The sequence below is a fragment of the Syngnathus leptorhynchus genome, chromosome 9 (genome assembly GCF_054491065.1).
Source record: "Syngnathus leptorhynchus isolate UIUO chromosome 9, UIUO_Slep, whole genome shotgun sequence".
Classification (NCBI taxonomy): Eukaryota; Metazoa; Chordata; class Actinopteri; order Syngnathiformes; family Syngnathidae; genus Syngnathus; species Syngnathus leptorhynchus.
The window spans coordinates 4,210,728-4,228,171 of NC_141203.1; the positions used below are offsets into that span (position 1 = coordinate 4,210,728).

At 47.4% G+C, this 17,444-nt stretch overlaps 1 protein-coding gene across 4 annotated transcripts in view; it reads right to left on the bottom strand.

Annotated features, from left to right (window-relative positions):
- Positions 1 to 17,444, bottom strand: part of LOC147050722 (cyclic AMP receptor 4) — a 74,687-nt gene that overhangs the window by 9,887 nt on the left and 47,356 nt on the right. For all 4 annotated transcript variants that reach the window (XM_085920520.1, XM_085920519.1, XM_085920517.1 and 1 more), the window contains one exon: positions 14,669 to 14,751. In XM_085920520.1, the coding sequence (XP_085776646.1) occupies positions 14,669 to 14,751 (83 nt within the window). The remainder of the gene's footprint in view (positions 1 to 14,668; positions 14,752 to 17,444) is intronic.

Genomic DNA, 17,444 nt, shown 5'->3' on the forward strand with positions numbered 1-17,444 from the left:
GGGAGGGCGAAAAGGAGCGAGGCGAGCTTTATATCAGCGTTTAAGAGCCCATTAGGCAGCGCGAGACGTCTGGGCTGACACATTCTTGGCTGCCGCTTCGACAGCACGCAGCACTTTACAAGGGTGGCGAGAAGCAGAGAGGCGGAAAAGTGGCGGAGCGCTCCGTTTCGACTCCGAGCCGCCGTTTCCTGCTCATCTCGTCCAAATCCTCGCCATCCTATCCACATTTGCTCGTGTACACATTTCCCCGTCACCGTGCTTCTATCACCAATTTGGCTCTTCCATTCGATCCGCTCAAGGTTGCTTTGCCTCGCCGGGAAGAAATTCGAAGGATGCTGGCCAGCGATTGACCCTGGATTAACCCCGTATTAGTCCTCCACGCAGGGTTAGCGTGTCCCTAATGTTTTTTTTATTGGTCTATTAGCCAGGGAATCAATGTGTACGACGCTCACGGTGATTTTGGTGCGAGCGGAGCGAAAATAAGCGGCCACAGCGGTTGACCTCACCACTCGGAAAGCCATCCCTGGGCTACTTGCATGTTGCCTGCAGTTTGGTCACCCGTGAAAAAAGAACAATTTTATTCTATTATCAGCCAATGAGGCGACTCTTCGGTGACAGTTTTTCCTCCATATTTGTTTGTTCTCAAGCAGTAACCAAAATAGAGTAAAGTCCCATGCGTTGCTTGGAATATGATCCATCCACACTAGCAAAAAGTAGAAATCCACAATATAGAGAGACCATATTAAAACTCATTCACTCCCAAAGACGTGTTTTTTCAAGTCCAGACATTTATTAGCAGATCCTTTTCTCTCAATTTGTTTCAAGTGTTAGGATACAGCAGGGTCTAAAAATGTCAGATACTTAACCAACTTTTTACATGGATTTAAAAAATGGGGCCTGGTGGGAAGGCATGTGATGTAGCTGACTACGTGTGAGTGTGAGCTGTGGCAGACAGCAGCTCCTTTGTGAGTGAGCTCATTGTGTTTTACAGTGCTGATCTCCTGTCATTCAATAAACAGCTAAAAAAAATACATTGCTAACCCTATCCCATCATTAAGTATACCATAAAAACCCATCAAGAGCAATAGTTTAGAAAATGTAGTATAGCGTGGGGCAGGAAGGGTGGACTCCAGTATAGTGGGCTAACTCCATTTTCCTAATGTCATTGGAGCCTGCATTAGATCCGAGAACTAGCATCGGGGAGTACCTAATTTGAACATTGACATTTCGATACAGGGGGTCCTCAGTTTAAAACGAATGGTGCGCAATGAGCTAGTAAACAAAACAGCCCCTGTTACAGGCCAGTCAAGTCTCATCTTTTATTCCCACGCGAATGGTATTGTTGAGGTTTCTCGTTTTTGACTGGAACCACAAAAAAAGCCTCAGACAGAACTGCAGGTGAACAAGCGCAGGAGATGATTATGTAGATTTCTTCGCAAATCTTCTTATAATCCCCTTTTATCCTCTTTTGCGGCAGAAGGTTGGAAGGTTTATTTTCTATTAATCTGTCGCCACTTACCTTCCAAAATAGCTTTGGAAAAAGTTGTGACGGCAAGAAGAAAGAATACCTCCCACCCAGCGCAGTGTTGGCAACAGGTTGAAAATCGGCCTAGCGAGCCGCATCCGACCTGCCAACCCGAGGGCGACCGTGTCAAGTCTTAAGGGTCTTAACGCGCCGGCTAATGAAAGCGGTGGCGGCGGCCTGGCTGCGAGCGGAGCAGCGGCGCCGCGTGTTTTCTGGGTTAGCCTTAACCGCCGTATCTCAAGAGGAGCGGCGCAGCTGCTGCTCACATTCATTTCACTTCCCATTAAAGGTGAAATAAATCAGCAGTCCCCACACAACCTCTGCAGGACAAACACACACACACACACACACACACACACACACACACACACACACACACACACACACACACACAAATAGGTCTGTGCATGTGAGAGGGTCACATGCGTCGCGGATGTCAGGTGGAGAGGAAAAGGCGGTGAATGTGCATTTGTGTGTGCGCTTTTCTGAACGCCACCGCGGTGAGAGCAAAACTAGCGTGTGTGCGTGTGCGTGCGCGTGAGGCGGCTATTTCTGGCATCTCATTCCCCCCCCCCCCCCTCCTGCTGCCGCAAAGAAACGCGATCGGCGTCCGGGAAACGAGAGCTGGCAGCAAGCAATCATCTGCCTGCCACACACACAAACACATACGCACACATAGACGCACGCACACGCAGGAACGCGTGCGCACACACACACAAACGAGCACAGCGCCGAGCAACATGCACCATGGCAACGGAACAGCCGCAATTAGAGGCAAAGAGCCTTTCCCCTCCATCGAGGGAGAGCGAAATGAAAGGAAGAAAGAGCGGGCGAGCGAGATTGAGGGAGAGAGCGAGCGAGACGGGGGCGGGTGGCGGCGGCGGGGGGTTTGTAGAGACGAGTGTCAGAAAACGGCGCTGCACAGGAAGAAGGGGGGGACAAGGTGGGGGAGGGGGTAGGTGGTGGAAGAGGAAGAACACAAGAGAGGTGAGAATGTGCAAGAGCAAGGCTGCGAAAGGGGAACGAGGGCCCTCGAGAGAGAGAGAGAGATGGCGCTGAGAGGCCCCTGGGGGAGGTGAAAGCACCGAGCGAGGCCGAGGCGACAGGAAGAAGAAGGAGGCAGCGAAGGAGGAGTGATATCAAAAAAGACAGATTGCGAGACACGAGCGAAACAAACTAGGAGATTACGGGCGAAACGCGATAGAGGGAGGGAGGCGCGTGGATGTGTGAGAGTGCGAGCGTGTGCGCCGCTTTCTCTCGCGAGCGCCGCGCTAATGAAAGATGAATGAGGGAGGCAGTGGTGGGAAGCGTGTCTGCAGGCGATGCCAGGCGAGGCTGATGTGTGCATAAATGTGTGTCAAAGTGTGTGTGCGCGTGTAGTCAAGCGTGCCTCGCACTTGGCTGGCAGGTGACGGACAACGAGGACGGCGTCGCACGCGCCGGAGGTCGCTCGCCTGAGAGTCATCCACGCTTTTTAATCGCAGGCCGGCGTACGGGAAGTCAAATGAACAGCGTCACCACAGTATTTATTGGCCGCCGAATCCAAAACTGATCTCAGATTTACTCTATCGTGTCAAGTTTTTGAGCCCTGTGAATTAATTGTAAATAAAACACTAAGATGGAATAGTTAGAAGCTTTAAATACTTAAAAAAAAAAAAAAAGCATAAAATGAAATACAACTTACAACGGTGGTATGTATGCCCATGTTTACAAGGTTAAGAGAAAAGCCAGAACTCATCTTCTTAATTTCTACTATGCAAGTTTTCTTTTTTGCCAATTGGGAGCTGCACACACCTTGGCACATAAAAGTTATCATAATGATAATAAGATGGCAAGACTTACTACAGCTAATCAGTAGAATTTGACTCTGGTAAAGTGTGAAGAAAAGCTTGGGGTGCTGGGAAATAACTGATTAATATTAGAATCAGCATGCCAAATGTTAGTTTAATTAATTCTACTATATTGTTTCAAATTGTACATCAGTGTAATAACCTTTGAAAATACACCTAGGGCATTTTTTTTTTCCCACCGTGCCAAGTTCTTACCTTTCACGGTATGACTGGCAACTAATCAGCAGCCGAGGTGGATCAATGGTACAACAAGAAATGCCAATTGTTTGCTTTTCACCAATATTATTTAAACCTTTAGCATTAGCGTGCATTAGCAGTTAGCCACCAAGCGTGACATTCTCAAGGCACTTTCATTGGTGACAAATCAGTTTTGAAGGCATCATTGACTTGTTGGCGAGTCGCTTGCCGTATATTTGCCTTTCGCGCACAGTGAAAAAAACGTTGTAAAGACGTCTTTTCTTTACTCATTTTGCTCTCTTGTGGATTGAATAATATAAACGTCTGATCTGAATTTTCATGCATTAATACCATCACATTAACTTTGAACCAGATCTAGTGGATTTTCAAAACTGGTCAAGGGGTAGTCCAAAAATGAATCTCTACCATTTTGAAGCTTTCGTCGTCAGAGAATTGTCTGGAACAGAATATTAATATGCGGCTTATGACTGAGGCAACCCACTCTTAAACTATTTTCAGAACAAAGCAAATCTGTACCCGGATTTTCAAACTTTGTACAGGCCTAGAGGGAGATGAAAAGAAGATATATGTGTGTTTGTGGCTATGCGTGAAGTCAAGCATGCCTCGCACTTGGCTGGTGCGTGCCGGACAAGGAGAATGGCGTGTCCCTTGCTTGAGAGTGATTGTTGCCTTTGCGTCTCATTGCTAGCTCACAGGAAGTCAAATGAAGCTCCGGTGCCTCCAAGGCTGCCCAAGAAACGCCTCATCGATCATGTCAGTCTCCCGCCTGCCCATGAAATTTTGTGTGAAATCCTACGACACCATGCCGATCGAATGAGTTTTCCAATCATTACCATTATTCAGCTATGCTTATGTCCAGACTGCACGTTTCCACCGAGATGTCCATTTTATCTTGCATTTCCAGAAATAACGGTGGCTGCCCCACTTCTGATACCACACGGTTAGAGTTTGCAAGATTGATGAAAAACTGATTTTTAAAACTATTAAACATGGGTTGAAAGAGAACTCTCCAGAAGATAATGGGAAAAGTACAGCTTTTGACAAAGGACTTCTGACACCATTTTTCAAGGCAAATTCAAAGTTTGAACCCGTGTCTATTGCATTTTCAAAAGCTGTACAGAGATCAAATGAAGTGTGTGTGTGTGTGTGTGTGTGTGTATATCAAGTGTGTGCCACACTCGGCTGGCAGGTGTCGAACAATGAGGATGGCATCGCACGTGCTGGAGGTCAGTCTGAGAGCAATTGCCGCCTTTTAATCACATGCTGGCTCGCGGGAAGTCAAATCGACGGCATCTCGAAGGCCACTCTGGCTCGCTTATTGAAGAAGCGCTTCATCGATCATGTCGGCCCCTCGCCTGCCCATCAGATTCCGCGCGGAATCCCGCCCACAGGGCGGCTTTCTCAAAGAATAGCAGTCCACAATTCAACAGTATTCCAACATCTATGACATAATCCAACCAAAAAGACAATCTACTTGAATGCACCACAACTGAGACAATCCATTTGTGACACAATTTGTGGCAAAGAAGTCGACACATTTCAACCACAATCTGTTAGCTTTTGTCTAAATTCTACCCCTTTATGACTAACAAAACAAACATAAAACACAATTTTAGTCAATTGCCCACAGCGAACCTCACACTTGGCCGGAAGGTGTCAGACATCTTGTCTTGCCTGCCCATTAGATTTCGTACAAAATCCCTCCAGGGCCGTTTATCTCTTCCAATATCCCGTTGTGCCAGACCAACTGTCTTTCCAGTCATTGGCTTTGCAGATGCTGCAAATGCCCCGTTTTTACCATACACGAAAGAGTGCTTCATTTTTTTTTTCCTTCAGGTTTTAGAGTAAAGCAACGGATCTGGACCACTCTTAGGTATTAAATGAGAATTTTTTGGGGGAAACAACATGGTGGAGATTATAACGCAAATAATAATAGCCAGCCTCACATTTGGCTTTTACATGTCAGACTACTTTTAAATGCGCACCTGGTCACGGGAAGCCGAGCCGACAAGACCGCAACAATAGGCCGGTCGCACTTATTGAAGCGTTTCATTGGTGATGTCAGATTCCTTGCAAAATCCCATCCTTCTCCACCCTGCCAGTCAAACCGGCTTTCCTGTTATCGTGTTGTGGGTGCATCTAATGCATCATTTCCACCAAGCAGTGCAATTTGCTTTATATTATTCAGCATTTCCAGAAACGCACACCTCAAAGGCATCCCACTTCTGACCAGAAATGTACGCATTACAATAAAGGCTTCCCATTTCTGACCTCATTCTTGATGGAGTAGCTTCTCAAACTGAATTTGAATCTGGGTCTGTTGGGTTTTGTAGTACCAATAGAACTGATTCTTTGCACTTTTTAGCAGTGGTTGACAGAACAGTCACTTTTCTCAAAAATGCAATAGGAAGAAAACAAAAACTATGCCATTATAAAAACACAGTGGATTTCGACTCAGAGCTGATTAAAAGCCGTTCGTTTTTTTCTTTCATTTTTTTCCAGAATTGCAGTCAACAGCAATACATCATTATGTAAAGCAGGGGTGTCAAACTCATTTTGCCCCGTCGTAGTTTCCTTTGGACGGCCATTATGAATGTCAATGGCAACACAACAAACCGATGAATAACTCGTTTTGAATTCTGAGACTAGTAAAAACTGCTCAAATATTTCAAAAAGATGAATGTTATAAAAAAAACTAGCAGTATCTCTATCATTTAAAAGTGAAGATAATTTCAGTATTGCCGAGGCACAATTTGTCTTCGCGGGCCACGTAAAATGATGTGGCGGGCCGTATCTGTCCCCCGGGCCGTGGCTTTGACACCTATGATGTAACGGGAGAACTCCCAAAATATTAGCGGTTCTCGTGGTTTAGTCTGACACAGCTATTGCCATCCTGCTTGCTAGATACAGACCAGTCAAAATGAGGATTTAGCGTTACAAATCGTACCACAGCGAACTGATACAGGACGACATCTTTGTGGCGTCACACATCCGCTGAGCCGCCAATGAGAGTCCGCTAGCCTGAGAGCCTCCTTCCGGAGAGCTGAAGGCGGCCAAAACAGTCATCCTGACCCTGATTGCACTTCCTCTTCTCCTCGGCTGACTCGCTTCTCTTTTTTTTCCCTTCTCTTTCACTCCAGACGAATCATTGGGTTCAAAATGCCAAAACAAGGCTCTTGTGCTGGCCACAAGGCTCCTTTTAAGAGACAATTCAAACCCTTTAAATGAAAGGAACTTTTCCGCTTCAACACATGATAACGCTTGACTCCTGGGTGATGTTGGGGTGGGTGCAAGCCCTGTCTGGATTTCCGTAGCGCTCTTGAAACATGACCGCATTGAAGGCTATTTACTCAACTGCACCAAAATGGCGGAATGAATAAAACGATTCGCCAGTTTTCCTTTAATTTGGTGTGAAAAGAGGCACGGTCAAGGTGTACAAGTGGAACATTAAAACAAAACTACTATGACATTCTGCAATTTCAGTTTGGGAATAGGATCATTTTTAAAACAGATTTTGAATCATGGATAATGTTTTCATTCTTGTTCATTCATCCGCTGTAGAAATGATAGAAACAAACAGATAAAGAAAGACAAGAAAACTGGCCAGACTGCTGCAAATAGACTTGAAGCGACATAATTTCTGGCCAGTACCAGTTGTGTCCTACATGTAATGATAATCCCCCGCATTGTCTGGCTATGGTGGCAAAAATGCAAGACTTTTCTTACCAAGATGAATATCAAGGCCTATTTCATTCTTGAAATACAAGAAAGAATTTCAAGACTTTAGTAGCACATAGTACTGTAGACCAGTGACCTTGAAAACTCAAACTTGGCAATCATGATCGTGCTACAATTCAACATCATTTTGGCGGATTATTTATGGCTTTGTCCCTGACGGATTTCGATTCCACGGCAGTGACATCATTTGCATGTAAGCTTGAATGCGCCATAGGCATGATGTCGTCAAGTCATGATTACCTTCAATATTTGCATGGAAAACATTTCAAGACCATAAACATGAAACACTAAGTCGGGTTGTAATCGAGTATCGACGTTTGCCCTCGGTAACCTCAAAACATACGTACATCGAGGGCCAATTGCAAACCCAGTAGACCTTGGTTGAAATCCAAATTCAGGATTCTTCAGTCATTATGCAATGTGCTCACTTGGGAGGACCCTGGGCGACAGAACCATGAAATGCGTGTGACGCTAAGGTAAAAAAGAAAGGTGGTGGCAGTCTGACGGAACAAGCCGTTACTGTACGCCAAGTACCTTCCAGGGATTTCGTTCCAACCCATTAGAATCAAATTGACGGTGATTTGCTTTGGGGTTCCTTAACCCACGGTGTCAGAGACATGTGACTTCAAATGGTGGCTTTAAGACCAAGCTGAGGAGGACACGCTGGCTCCTCCAACACAAATCGTCCCGCCAAATAAGTTCTCCGGATTGATTTAGCGACACCATCGTGTGTCCAGTCGATCGCACGGGCTGGGCGTTTGACTGTTTGTGCACATGAGTTTAGCCTTGCGCGCGTCGTGCCACAATATGTGTGCGAGCGAAAGAACGAAAAAAGAGAGAGAGAGAGAGAGAAAGAGAGAGAGAGGGAGGGAGGTAGAGCAGATGATAGAGTGGGCTTTAGCGATTCCCCGGAGTGTGAGGCAGCGTTTACGGCACTCTCAGAGCAGCCAGAGTGATGAATATTTAAAGACGTGCCTGAAAGCGCGGTGGGGAGGGGGTGGTGGTGGTAGTAGGGGGTTGGGGGGGTATATAGCGGACCATGCGTGTGTGCGGGTGTGTGCGGGGTGCGCTTGCATCTCGCACAAAAATAAAGTGGCCACGAGCATGTGACAGAGGATCTCTTTCCTGCTTTTGCCTGCATGCATAGTATACAGCATACATATAGCGTGTTTATTGCTTTCACTATATATAGTGGATTTGCCACGTACTAATTATGTCACCAAGTCGTCCTTATATATTCATTTTTGCGTGTTTGTGCGTCCAGATTGAGCACGGGCAACACACACACACACACACACACACACACACACACACACACACACACACACACACACACACACACACACACACACACACATTCGCTTCCCCCCTGGTCCCCAGCGTGCTCTTCGCTCAATCCTGCAGGCCAGCGCGGTCTCGCTAAATGGGGATGAATAGCGGAGCGTTGCCGCCGTGCGACGGGAGACGAATGGCTACAGGGCTCTCGTCTCCGGTTACACACCGACCGCTACCGGCGAACGCACACACTCTATAAGGCTGCCAACAAAAGGGAATTATTGTCATAATATGTTGACTGTGTTAATCCACAAATGTTTTGGTTTGTTCTTAAATTGTCCGAAAATGGCCCATGACAATTTCAATCTTTCAATCAAACACAATCTTTTTGTCGTGACTAAATTCTAACCAGCTAACCAACCAGCATCAAACTAGAAATGAAGAGTTATAGACAAGCCACGCCTGCTGTCTGACGTATGGCCCTATTCGATGGTTCATTTGAACAACTTGGTGAAGGTTTTCAAAATGTTCAAATTCTACAACTCCCTCTCTACTACACATTTTGATAAAATTACCGTCTTCTCTGTTCAAGCCAATCACAAGCTCATATCACTCACATCATGACAAACTCATCACTCGCCACGCATGCCCTCAAATATGGTTAGGCCTGATGTTAACTCCCTGCTAATATAGCTACATTAACTAGCTTCTGATGAATTATATCATCATCAAATTTAAGAAATATTTTATTCAAATTCAATTCATAAATTTTCTAAAGTACAAGCCCCAAAATGGCCGCTTTAAAGTAAAATGGCTGATTTCCTGTTTCGTTATTACAGCGTTGGAATTATGAAGGAAAACCAAAAGTGGCATGACATACGATGACAAATTTAATACTGCCTTTTGAATCCATGCTGGTGTCAAAAGAAAAGAAAATTCAGAAAGATTCAAATTTGTGGGAGGAAACTCCTGCTTATTGATTGACAAATAGTGAAATTGTGTGTGCGTTGAACGTTTCTAGACACTGCACACTATTAGACCAATAAAAACAGAGTTGGTTTTCCTCATTATGCAGTTTCTTAGTTGTTAACAAATTAAGATGTCTAAAAAAAAACAAAAAACAAAAAAAACTAAAAAAATCTGTTTGTGTACCCAGCTTCTGTCAGCAGGGAATTGGTACTTGACAGTCCATGTTTTTGTCATTGTTCAATCACACACAGTCAAACGGAAGTAAACACACATAGAAACAAAGATAAGTTAGAACATTTCTGTTTCTGAGACGCCAGCTCGATTCACCGACGACGTTATAGCGTGTAAAATAAAACGCACGCCAAGCCACAAAAGTTATTCTGAGAGGCGGAAGGAAGACAGCGTCGGAAAGCGGGAGCAGCGGGGAGGAAAGAGAGAACCAACACATCCTGGGATGCAAAATACAGCGCGATAAGCGTTAATATTTCCCGACCACCACGACCCCCCCCCCCGCCACTCTTCCTCCACCTTCCCTCCTCTCTTCCTTTCTACCTCCCTCCATCCTTCCCCTCCTCCTCCGCCGCCGCCACATTCTCTTTGAGGGATGAATAATAACTGCTGCTCTGAGATTTCCTTCCTCGTTTTTCAAAGCGCCGAGCGGAGATGGGGAAGGTCTGCCTGGCCCCGGCGTGCGCACACACACGAGGCGAAAAGCACGCACACACACGCACGCACGCACGCACACACACGGCAGAGCACAGACGCACGTACGCGCTGTCTTGTTCTCTCTGCTCGCCTGGAGCAGGGAAATCAGATCTCCTCCAAAGAGCGGTGGGGTGGTGTGGGGATGAAAGGGGGGTTCAGGCCTTGTAGGGAGCCCATACAAAACTCTCCTGCTAGCACATGTGGGCTGACACACACACACACACACACACACACACACACACACACACACACGCGCACAAACACACACAAAGTAAAAAAAAAAAAAGCAAAAGAAAAAAAACAACATCGAGGGACAACGAGAAAGGCGCCGGATGCGTCCCTGCGGCGACAGGGTGAACTCAAGGTTATGCAGACACATAGGCAGTTCAAGCCCCCGCCGCCAGGACCAATCCGTCGGCTCGGAGCAGCCCCGCGGAAAGGAGCGTAACCTCAATCGCTCACAGGCAACTAGAGCGCCTGCCTCGTGCCTCGCCTTTTGGGTAAAAATAAGGAGGGGGGGGATGAAAATTGGAGAAGCGTTTTCTTTTCCAGCGCATGCTTTTAAGCTGCTTTTACGTCCACCCAAGCTCACCATAGTCTGGTTTTAAACCTTCACCTGCCATGCGTTTCAAATGCAACAACATTGATAAGGTAAGTGAATAGCCTGACATTAAAGAAGCGTAACCCGACGCTGAACTCGTCAAAGAAGAGGGACCGCCAAACAGATAAAGAACACAATGGCGCATAGTTGACCTCTGCCAAGGCTCAACAATCCCAAACCAGCCCATCCGGAAAACGCTGTTTTCGCATAGCTGAAAAGTTAGTTCAAATATAAAGACGATTAGAATGTGTTCATCATATTTTTAAGGGCAATGTGGTCTAGTGGTTCGCAAGTCTGCCTCACAGTTCAGAGGGTTTGAATCCCTGCTCAGCTTTCTCCACTAACAGGCACGTTAGGTTAATTGGCTCTAAATTGTCCATTGGTGAAATTATGAGTGGGAATGGTTGTTTCCCCTCTATGTGCCCTGCAACTGTCAGTTAGGCAGTCAGTCCATTTTGTATCCTCTCATCATAAAGTCAGCTGGGATATCCTCCAGCTTACCCTAGACACTAATGAAAACACGTTTTTCTAAGGTTAAAACGGAAGATTGTCAAATCACACGTGGATATTTGTTGCAAAGAGGCCACCAGTGGCCCAAGCCAATGGGCTACAAAAAGTGCAGAAGACCATTATAAAAAAAATAAAGAAAATAGAAATCGGAGGTTGAAATGTTCCGCCTCTGGCTGTAAAATGGTTCAGCGAAATACTCTCAACGACCACATTTAACTACACTGTTCTTTTGTTATGACATTCTATTCATCCTAATATCCAACAGGGTTCCAGTATTTTTTTATTTGCAAAATTGGATTCAAGAAAAAAAAAAAAGTGAAACAACAGTTAATTATACACAAATACTTTACGGAAAACATGATTGTTTGAGTCAGGGCGAGTGCGGCGTTTACGCATGAGTGCAGAATTATGGAAAAACTCTGGTAACTGAATATTATCAATCAAGTGTGCACACACTCTTAAATGAGGTGAACAAAAAGCTGTGGCGCTCATCGACATGCAAAAGCGCAATGCTCACTTAAGGCCATTCATAATGTGCGAGCAATTACTAAAGTACGTAGTTGTGATACATAGTCACAGGGAGATCCTGAAGACCAAGCTCGCAGTCGATCACTTCGAGGCAGTGACTGGAGAAAAAAAAAAAGTCTTCATGCCACTAAAACCCAGTGCACACACGTCGATAATCAGACTGAATTTGGGTATTCCCCTGACACCCTGCTTTCTAATCAACAGACTGAAAATGACATCACAGTCTCTAAGTCTCAGCTTGTGAATGTCATGTCACCAAACCCAGAAAATGGGTGAGCCTCGATGGGTGTTACCTGAGCCTTTAGGCACTGTGAAGTCATTTTGGTTCAACAAAGAGTGGCCTTTAAGCTAATTAGTTGTTTGATGATACCATTGTCTGGGATGACAATAATTGCTTTCAACACAAATGAGCACGCACAGTAAGTCTTGGGAGCTAAACTTCACACGATGTGGGGTGGTGATGCTCCGCCTGTTACACCAGAAGCGGTCAATATCGCAAGTCGTCTTCAAACCCTAACTAACCCCGAGCGAGGACGTCGAGTCGAGAAAAAGTCGGCTTTGATGGAGTGTGAAAGGGGCCCTTGTTATTTTTTGCACCTTTCCTAATGCTTGACAATGGAAACCAAATAGAAAAAGTGTACCCTGTCAAACTAAACCAAAGTGCGACGCTTTCTGGAAAAAAGGGGCTTTTGTGAGATGCGGTGAAATAACACGCGCCCGCTCGTCCGGGAGGAGCACTCACTCGTCAAGCGGCGACGTGCCACCGGAATCGGCGGCGAGGTTTCCGAGGAGAGGGCTTATTTATGCAAACAGGCGTACAGGCGCGCACAGTAGGAATCTAGACAAGCCTTGTAAACAAACACACACCCACACTAAAAAGCACACAGGGGAGGCGATGTGAGAAGCAGACTGTGAAAACTGGAGTCGGCGTGCCCGAGCAGCACACACACAAACACAGAGAGGAAGAGAGAGAAAGGGAGAGCACGGGCGACGAGGAAAAGTAGGAGCGCTTTCCCATTTCAATTCGCAACAGCTGGTGTCGAATTAACACATTTACCAGTGTGCATTTGGAACAGATTAAAATTGCTTGTGTGGCGTGTGACTGTCTGCACATTTTATGTGTGTGTGTGTGGCAGCAGATGAGGGCCAAAACAAGAGTGTGTTTGTGTGTGGGAGTGCCTGCGTATTAACAGGACGGATCAGGCCGGGAGAAATGGCAGAGAGAGGGGGAGAGAGGGAGCGCTCTAGCCGACAGCTTTAGCTGCTGCCCTGGGCCGTCTCTCTAAGCCCTGTTTAGGAGGCTTTGGAGCTCAGATAGAAATAATCCCCCACTCAGACGCGCACACACACGCGCACACACACACACACACACACTCACACACACACACGCAGGATCGAAAAGCCGTGCACGTTGGCGAGCGCACACGCACTCACGTCAAGCCAGACAAACAAGTGCGCACACATGGCAACAAGCGGCGACAGCACATTTGCCTTGACACGAAACCAAGCGGCCGCCTACGCTCGCCAGCGGGGCTGAACAAAAAACACGCACGCACACACACACACTGAGGCTGTCTCCCGTGCGCTCGCTTCCACGCGGCAGCATCGGCACGGCACCGTGACAAACACTTTACACACTCCAGCCCCTTCGCTGAAGGCAGGGAGGAGGATGGAGGGAGGATATGAGCCGGGGAGGGGGGGGGGTAAATGGGAGGGGGAGGAAGGTAGTTGGGGGGGGGGGGGCAGTAGGGGAGGCTAACAAATTAATAGGAGCTGGGGATATATACAGCCGACGCAGCCGAGCGGCGGGAGGAGGCGGAAGACGACAACGAGAGAGCAATTCATTCCTGTTTTATCCTCCGTGCGCTCTCGGGAGAAAGGCAGAGAGCGGCGCGTGTTTGCTCAAGACAGGCGGAGAGAACGAGAGAGAGGGAGGGAGCGAGGGAGAGCGGGTGGTGAGCAGCTTTGTGTGATGGAGGAGAGGGAAAAGAGGAGACGGAAAATCGCAAATTAGGGGAAGGAGCGCCGACAAAAGGCGCTTGGAAACGAGGGAGAGCGGAAGGGAAAGTGACATTTACGGAGGCATGGAAGGGGCGGGATCATCTCCTTCAGTTGACAGCGGTAGGGGGGGGGTGACGGCGGAGGAATGGACAGAGGGGTTAAGAAGGGGGAGGGGAAGGACGGGGTGGAGCTGGGGGGGGGGGGGGCGAGCGGCGTCGGAGAAAAGCCTTTGAGAGACGTTGACCCTGTAATTGACCTGCGTCTCTGCCGACATCGCCGTGGCGACAAGCAGAGCCGCCGCAGCTAATCACTTAGTAACCCTGACCTGTCAATCACGACAGCGGCTCTACGTGGAAAGAGGGTGGGTGGGAAGTGGGGGCTTGAAGGCGGAAGACATGGCGGACGTGAGCGGGGTGGGCCAAGAAGTAATAACAGGGCCGAGGTTATCATTTACTGGACCGCCCGCCCCCTCACGCCAACCCTCCCCTGACAAAGCCCCGACTTTAAAAAAGCCAATAAAATGCTCCATGTGGCCGCACACGCAAACACACACACACACACACACACAAATATGCACGGGCGCACACAATCTTGCTTGGCTGCTACACGGATAGCGGCGCTTCTAAGAGCTGCTGATAAGCAAGAGTGAGAGAGGAGGCGTCGAAAAGATACGAGTGACGCCGCTATGCAAATACAACAAGACTTGCGGGTGAAGGTCTACACGCGTGTGCTTGTTGGTGTGTGTCTGTGTGTGTGTGCGCGCCGTACCTGTTGATGAGTGGGAAGATAGACACCAGCAGGTAAACAGACGGATACCACTTTAGTGGCTTGATCTCCTCGGCCAGGGAAACCTGCAGGAGAGAAATTCATGTTTAGCTCCCCTCAGACTGCTTGCTCTTCTGTGTCAATGGTACCAACACGGAAGAATGGACTGGGGTCAACCAGCACATTTGATGGCTTTAAAGGTCATATCAAAAGAGGGACCATAGCTGTGTGAAAGACGCTAGTGAAAAGTCAGGATTGAGATTCCTGTAGCTTTTGACGTTTTGGCCCATCTTTATTCTGCTCTGTGTGAAAGGTACTGACAAGGAATGGGGAGTTGAAGTCGACCCATCAATTTATCTGTGTCAAAGATGGGAGGTGGCTGGGTAAAAGGGAATTGCAGAAAGCCATGATTGAGATGTGAAGACGATCTCCTGCCCCTTGGTGTTGACAATGTTTTCTTTGACGCTCGCTGTTCTGTGTAAAAGGTATCCAAGTGGAATGGAGACCTGAAGTTAACCTGCAAATTTGATGACTTTGGGTGTCGTATCAAAGGTGGCATCTGAGGTCATATGGAAGTAGGGTAGCAGACTAAGCACGGTAGCCAAAACTTCGCCCTCCATGGGTCACTTCGCCCAGCTCTTCTTGGGGGATCGAGCATTGTTCCCAAGGCAGTCAGGAGTCTTTCCAGCGTATCCTGGGCGTTCCCCAGGGCCACATGTTCCTGGTTGGACGTGGCAAGAACAGCTCACCAGGGAGGTGTCAGAGACGCATTTTAACCAGATGCCCGACCCACTCCATTGGACTCCTCTCCATGTAGAACTACAGCGGCTCCACTCTGAACCCCTGTTGGATAACGGAGCTACAGACACCCTGCGGAAGACGGCTGCTTGTGTCTGCTTTTTTTTTTCTTTCACTCTTCCACCCACAGGTGTGGGTAGGAGAGTAGATGGTCCTGTCTGCTGAACTACAAACCAATGCAGTCAGCATAACTCCAAATGCTGCACCAATCCACATGTCAATCTGCTGCTGCTCATATTTTCCCTTTGTCATGAAGATACTTTAACACTCGCATCTGAACAGGAACTCATTCCTCAGAGTGTAGTGAGTGTGATTCCCTTAAACTGAAACAGACCACCACCCCAGTCCATCAATCTAGAGGCACTGTGCCTGATGTCTATGTGTAGTTGCAAAGGTATGTCAACAAAGACAGCCCTGCAACACCCAGAGCCTTTAGGAAATCCCAGAAGATCTCATCTATCCCCAACACCCTGCCACCAAGGACCTTTTTAACCACCTCAACTTCAGAGCTCACACAGCCTACCTATCGGAAGACGTGTCAGTAGAATTGAGATCTTTCAAGTACTCCACCAATCACCCACATCATCTTGCGTCGGGGTCAGAAAGCCACGTCGATGGTACGCCTCTTTCTTGTCCTGAGACACCAGATGGTGGACGAGAATTTCCTTTCCATTTGATAGTTCTTTCTGGCCTCACCGAACTCCTCCCACACCCAATTTTTTTTCCTTAGCAACTGCCAAAGATGAGTACCGTTTGGCCAGCTTCTGGGATACCAGAGCCAAAAAGGGCCGATGAGGACTGCTTTTTCAACTCGATGGCTGCCACTGTTACGTCGGCCAAGGAGTTGTGGATTACCACCACCACAGGCGCCATACCACCACCGATAGCTCAAGTTTCAGTAGGCCAATAGCTTTGCATTAGTTTAGGCCTACCAAGTCTGACCCCCATTTTCATTCTCTCCCAATATCGAAGCCAACACACCACCAAGTAGTGATCAGTGGACGCCCATTTTGTGTCCAAGGCACGTAACCGCCAGTCCGATGACGTTGACCACAGAGTCGATCATTGAACTGCTCTCAAGGGTGATCTTATTCAGTGTGCTTATTCTTCCTGATGGGATGCTATTTTCACTCATTTTCCAGAACTGCTAGTTTGCGTGAAGGGCATCGACCGATATTGAATTGCCTTGAAGTCAACTCGCTTCAATGGTCATTTAAAAAAAATGGGACAGCGGATATTGGAAGGGAACAGAAGAAAGCCAAAAGTGGGAAGTGGAGACACTTTACTTCCCGTGCGCCTTTGTGGAGAAACATTTTTTTTCCAATGTTGCTATTTTGTATCAAAGGAAAGGAAATTTCGTTCTCACACACGTTTGTGTAGCAATCGCTGGGTTTTTCAGTGTTTCTGTTCTTTTGATTGAAGTCAACCCGACAATTTCCCAGCTTTTTGTCTATTGTAGAATGAAATACTTCTGAGGTTGACATCTAATTATCTAATTGCGGGACGCCGCATCAATGCATGAGCGCACACACACAAACATGGGAATGTCCCGCTTTGGTGGGTGCCGTGTGAAAGGCACACGATGAAAAATGTTCTCTGCGCTTCTGTTACGTCCATGATATGGTAGTTTTGCTGAACTTCTGTGAAAGGGGATAGTGACCAGCAGAGGCGGAGCAGGAAAGCCATTGTTAGGTATTTTCCAAACACAAACACACAAAGGCATACAGGCGTCAGCGACGGGCGCAGTGGTGCGCTGAGGCAAACAACAAAGGCCAATTAAAATCTAATAAAATATTAACGTGCTGATAATATGCAATATCCACACAGTTATGGGGAGAAGCGGCGCGTCCAATTAAAGCCAATTGGAAAGGGATGAATTCAATATCTGGTGGACAAGCGGGCAGGCGGGCTGGGAAAGGCGGGCAGGGGTGGGGGGAGGTGCGACGGCGGCGGAATCGAGAAGGCGAGCGCAGCGCCTGGC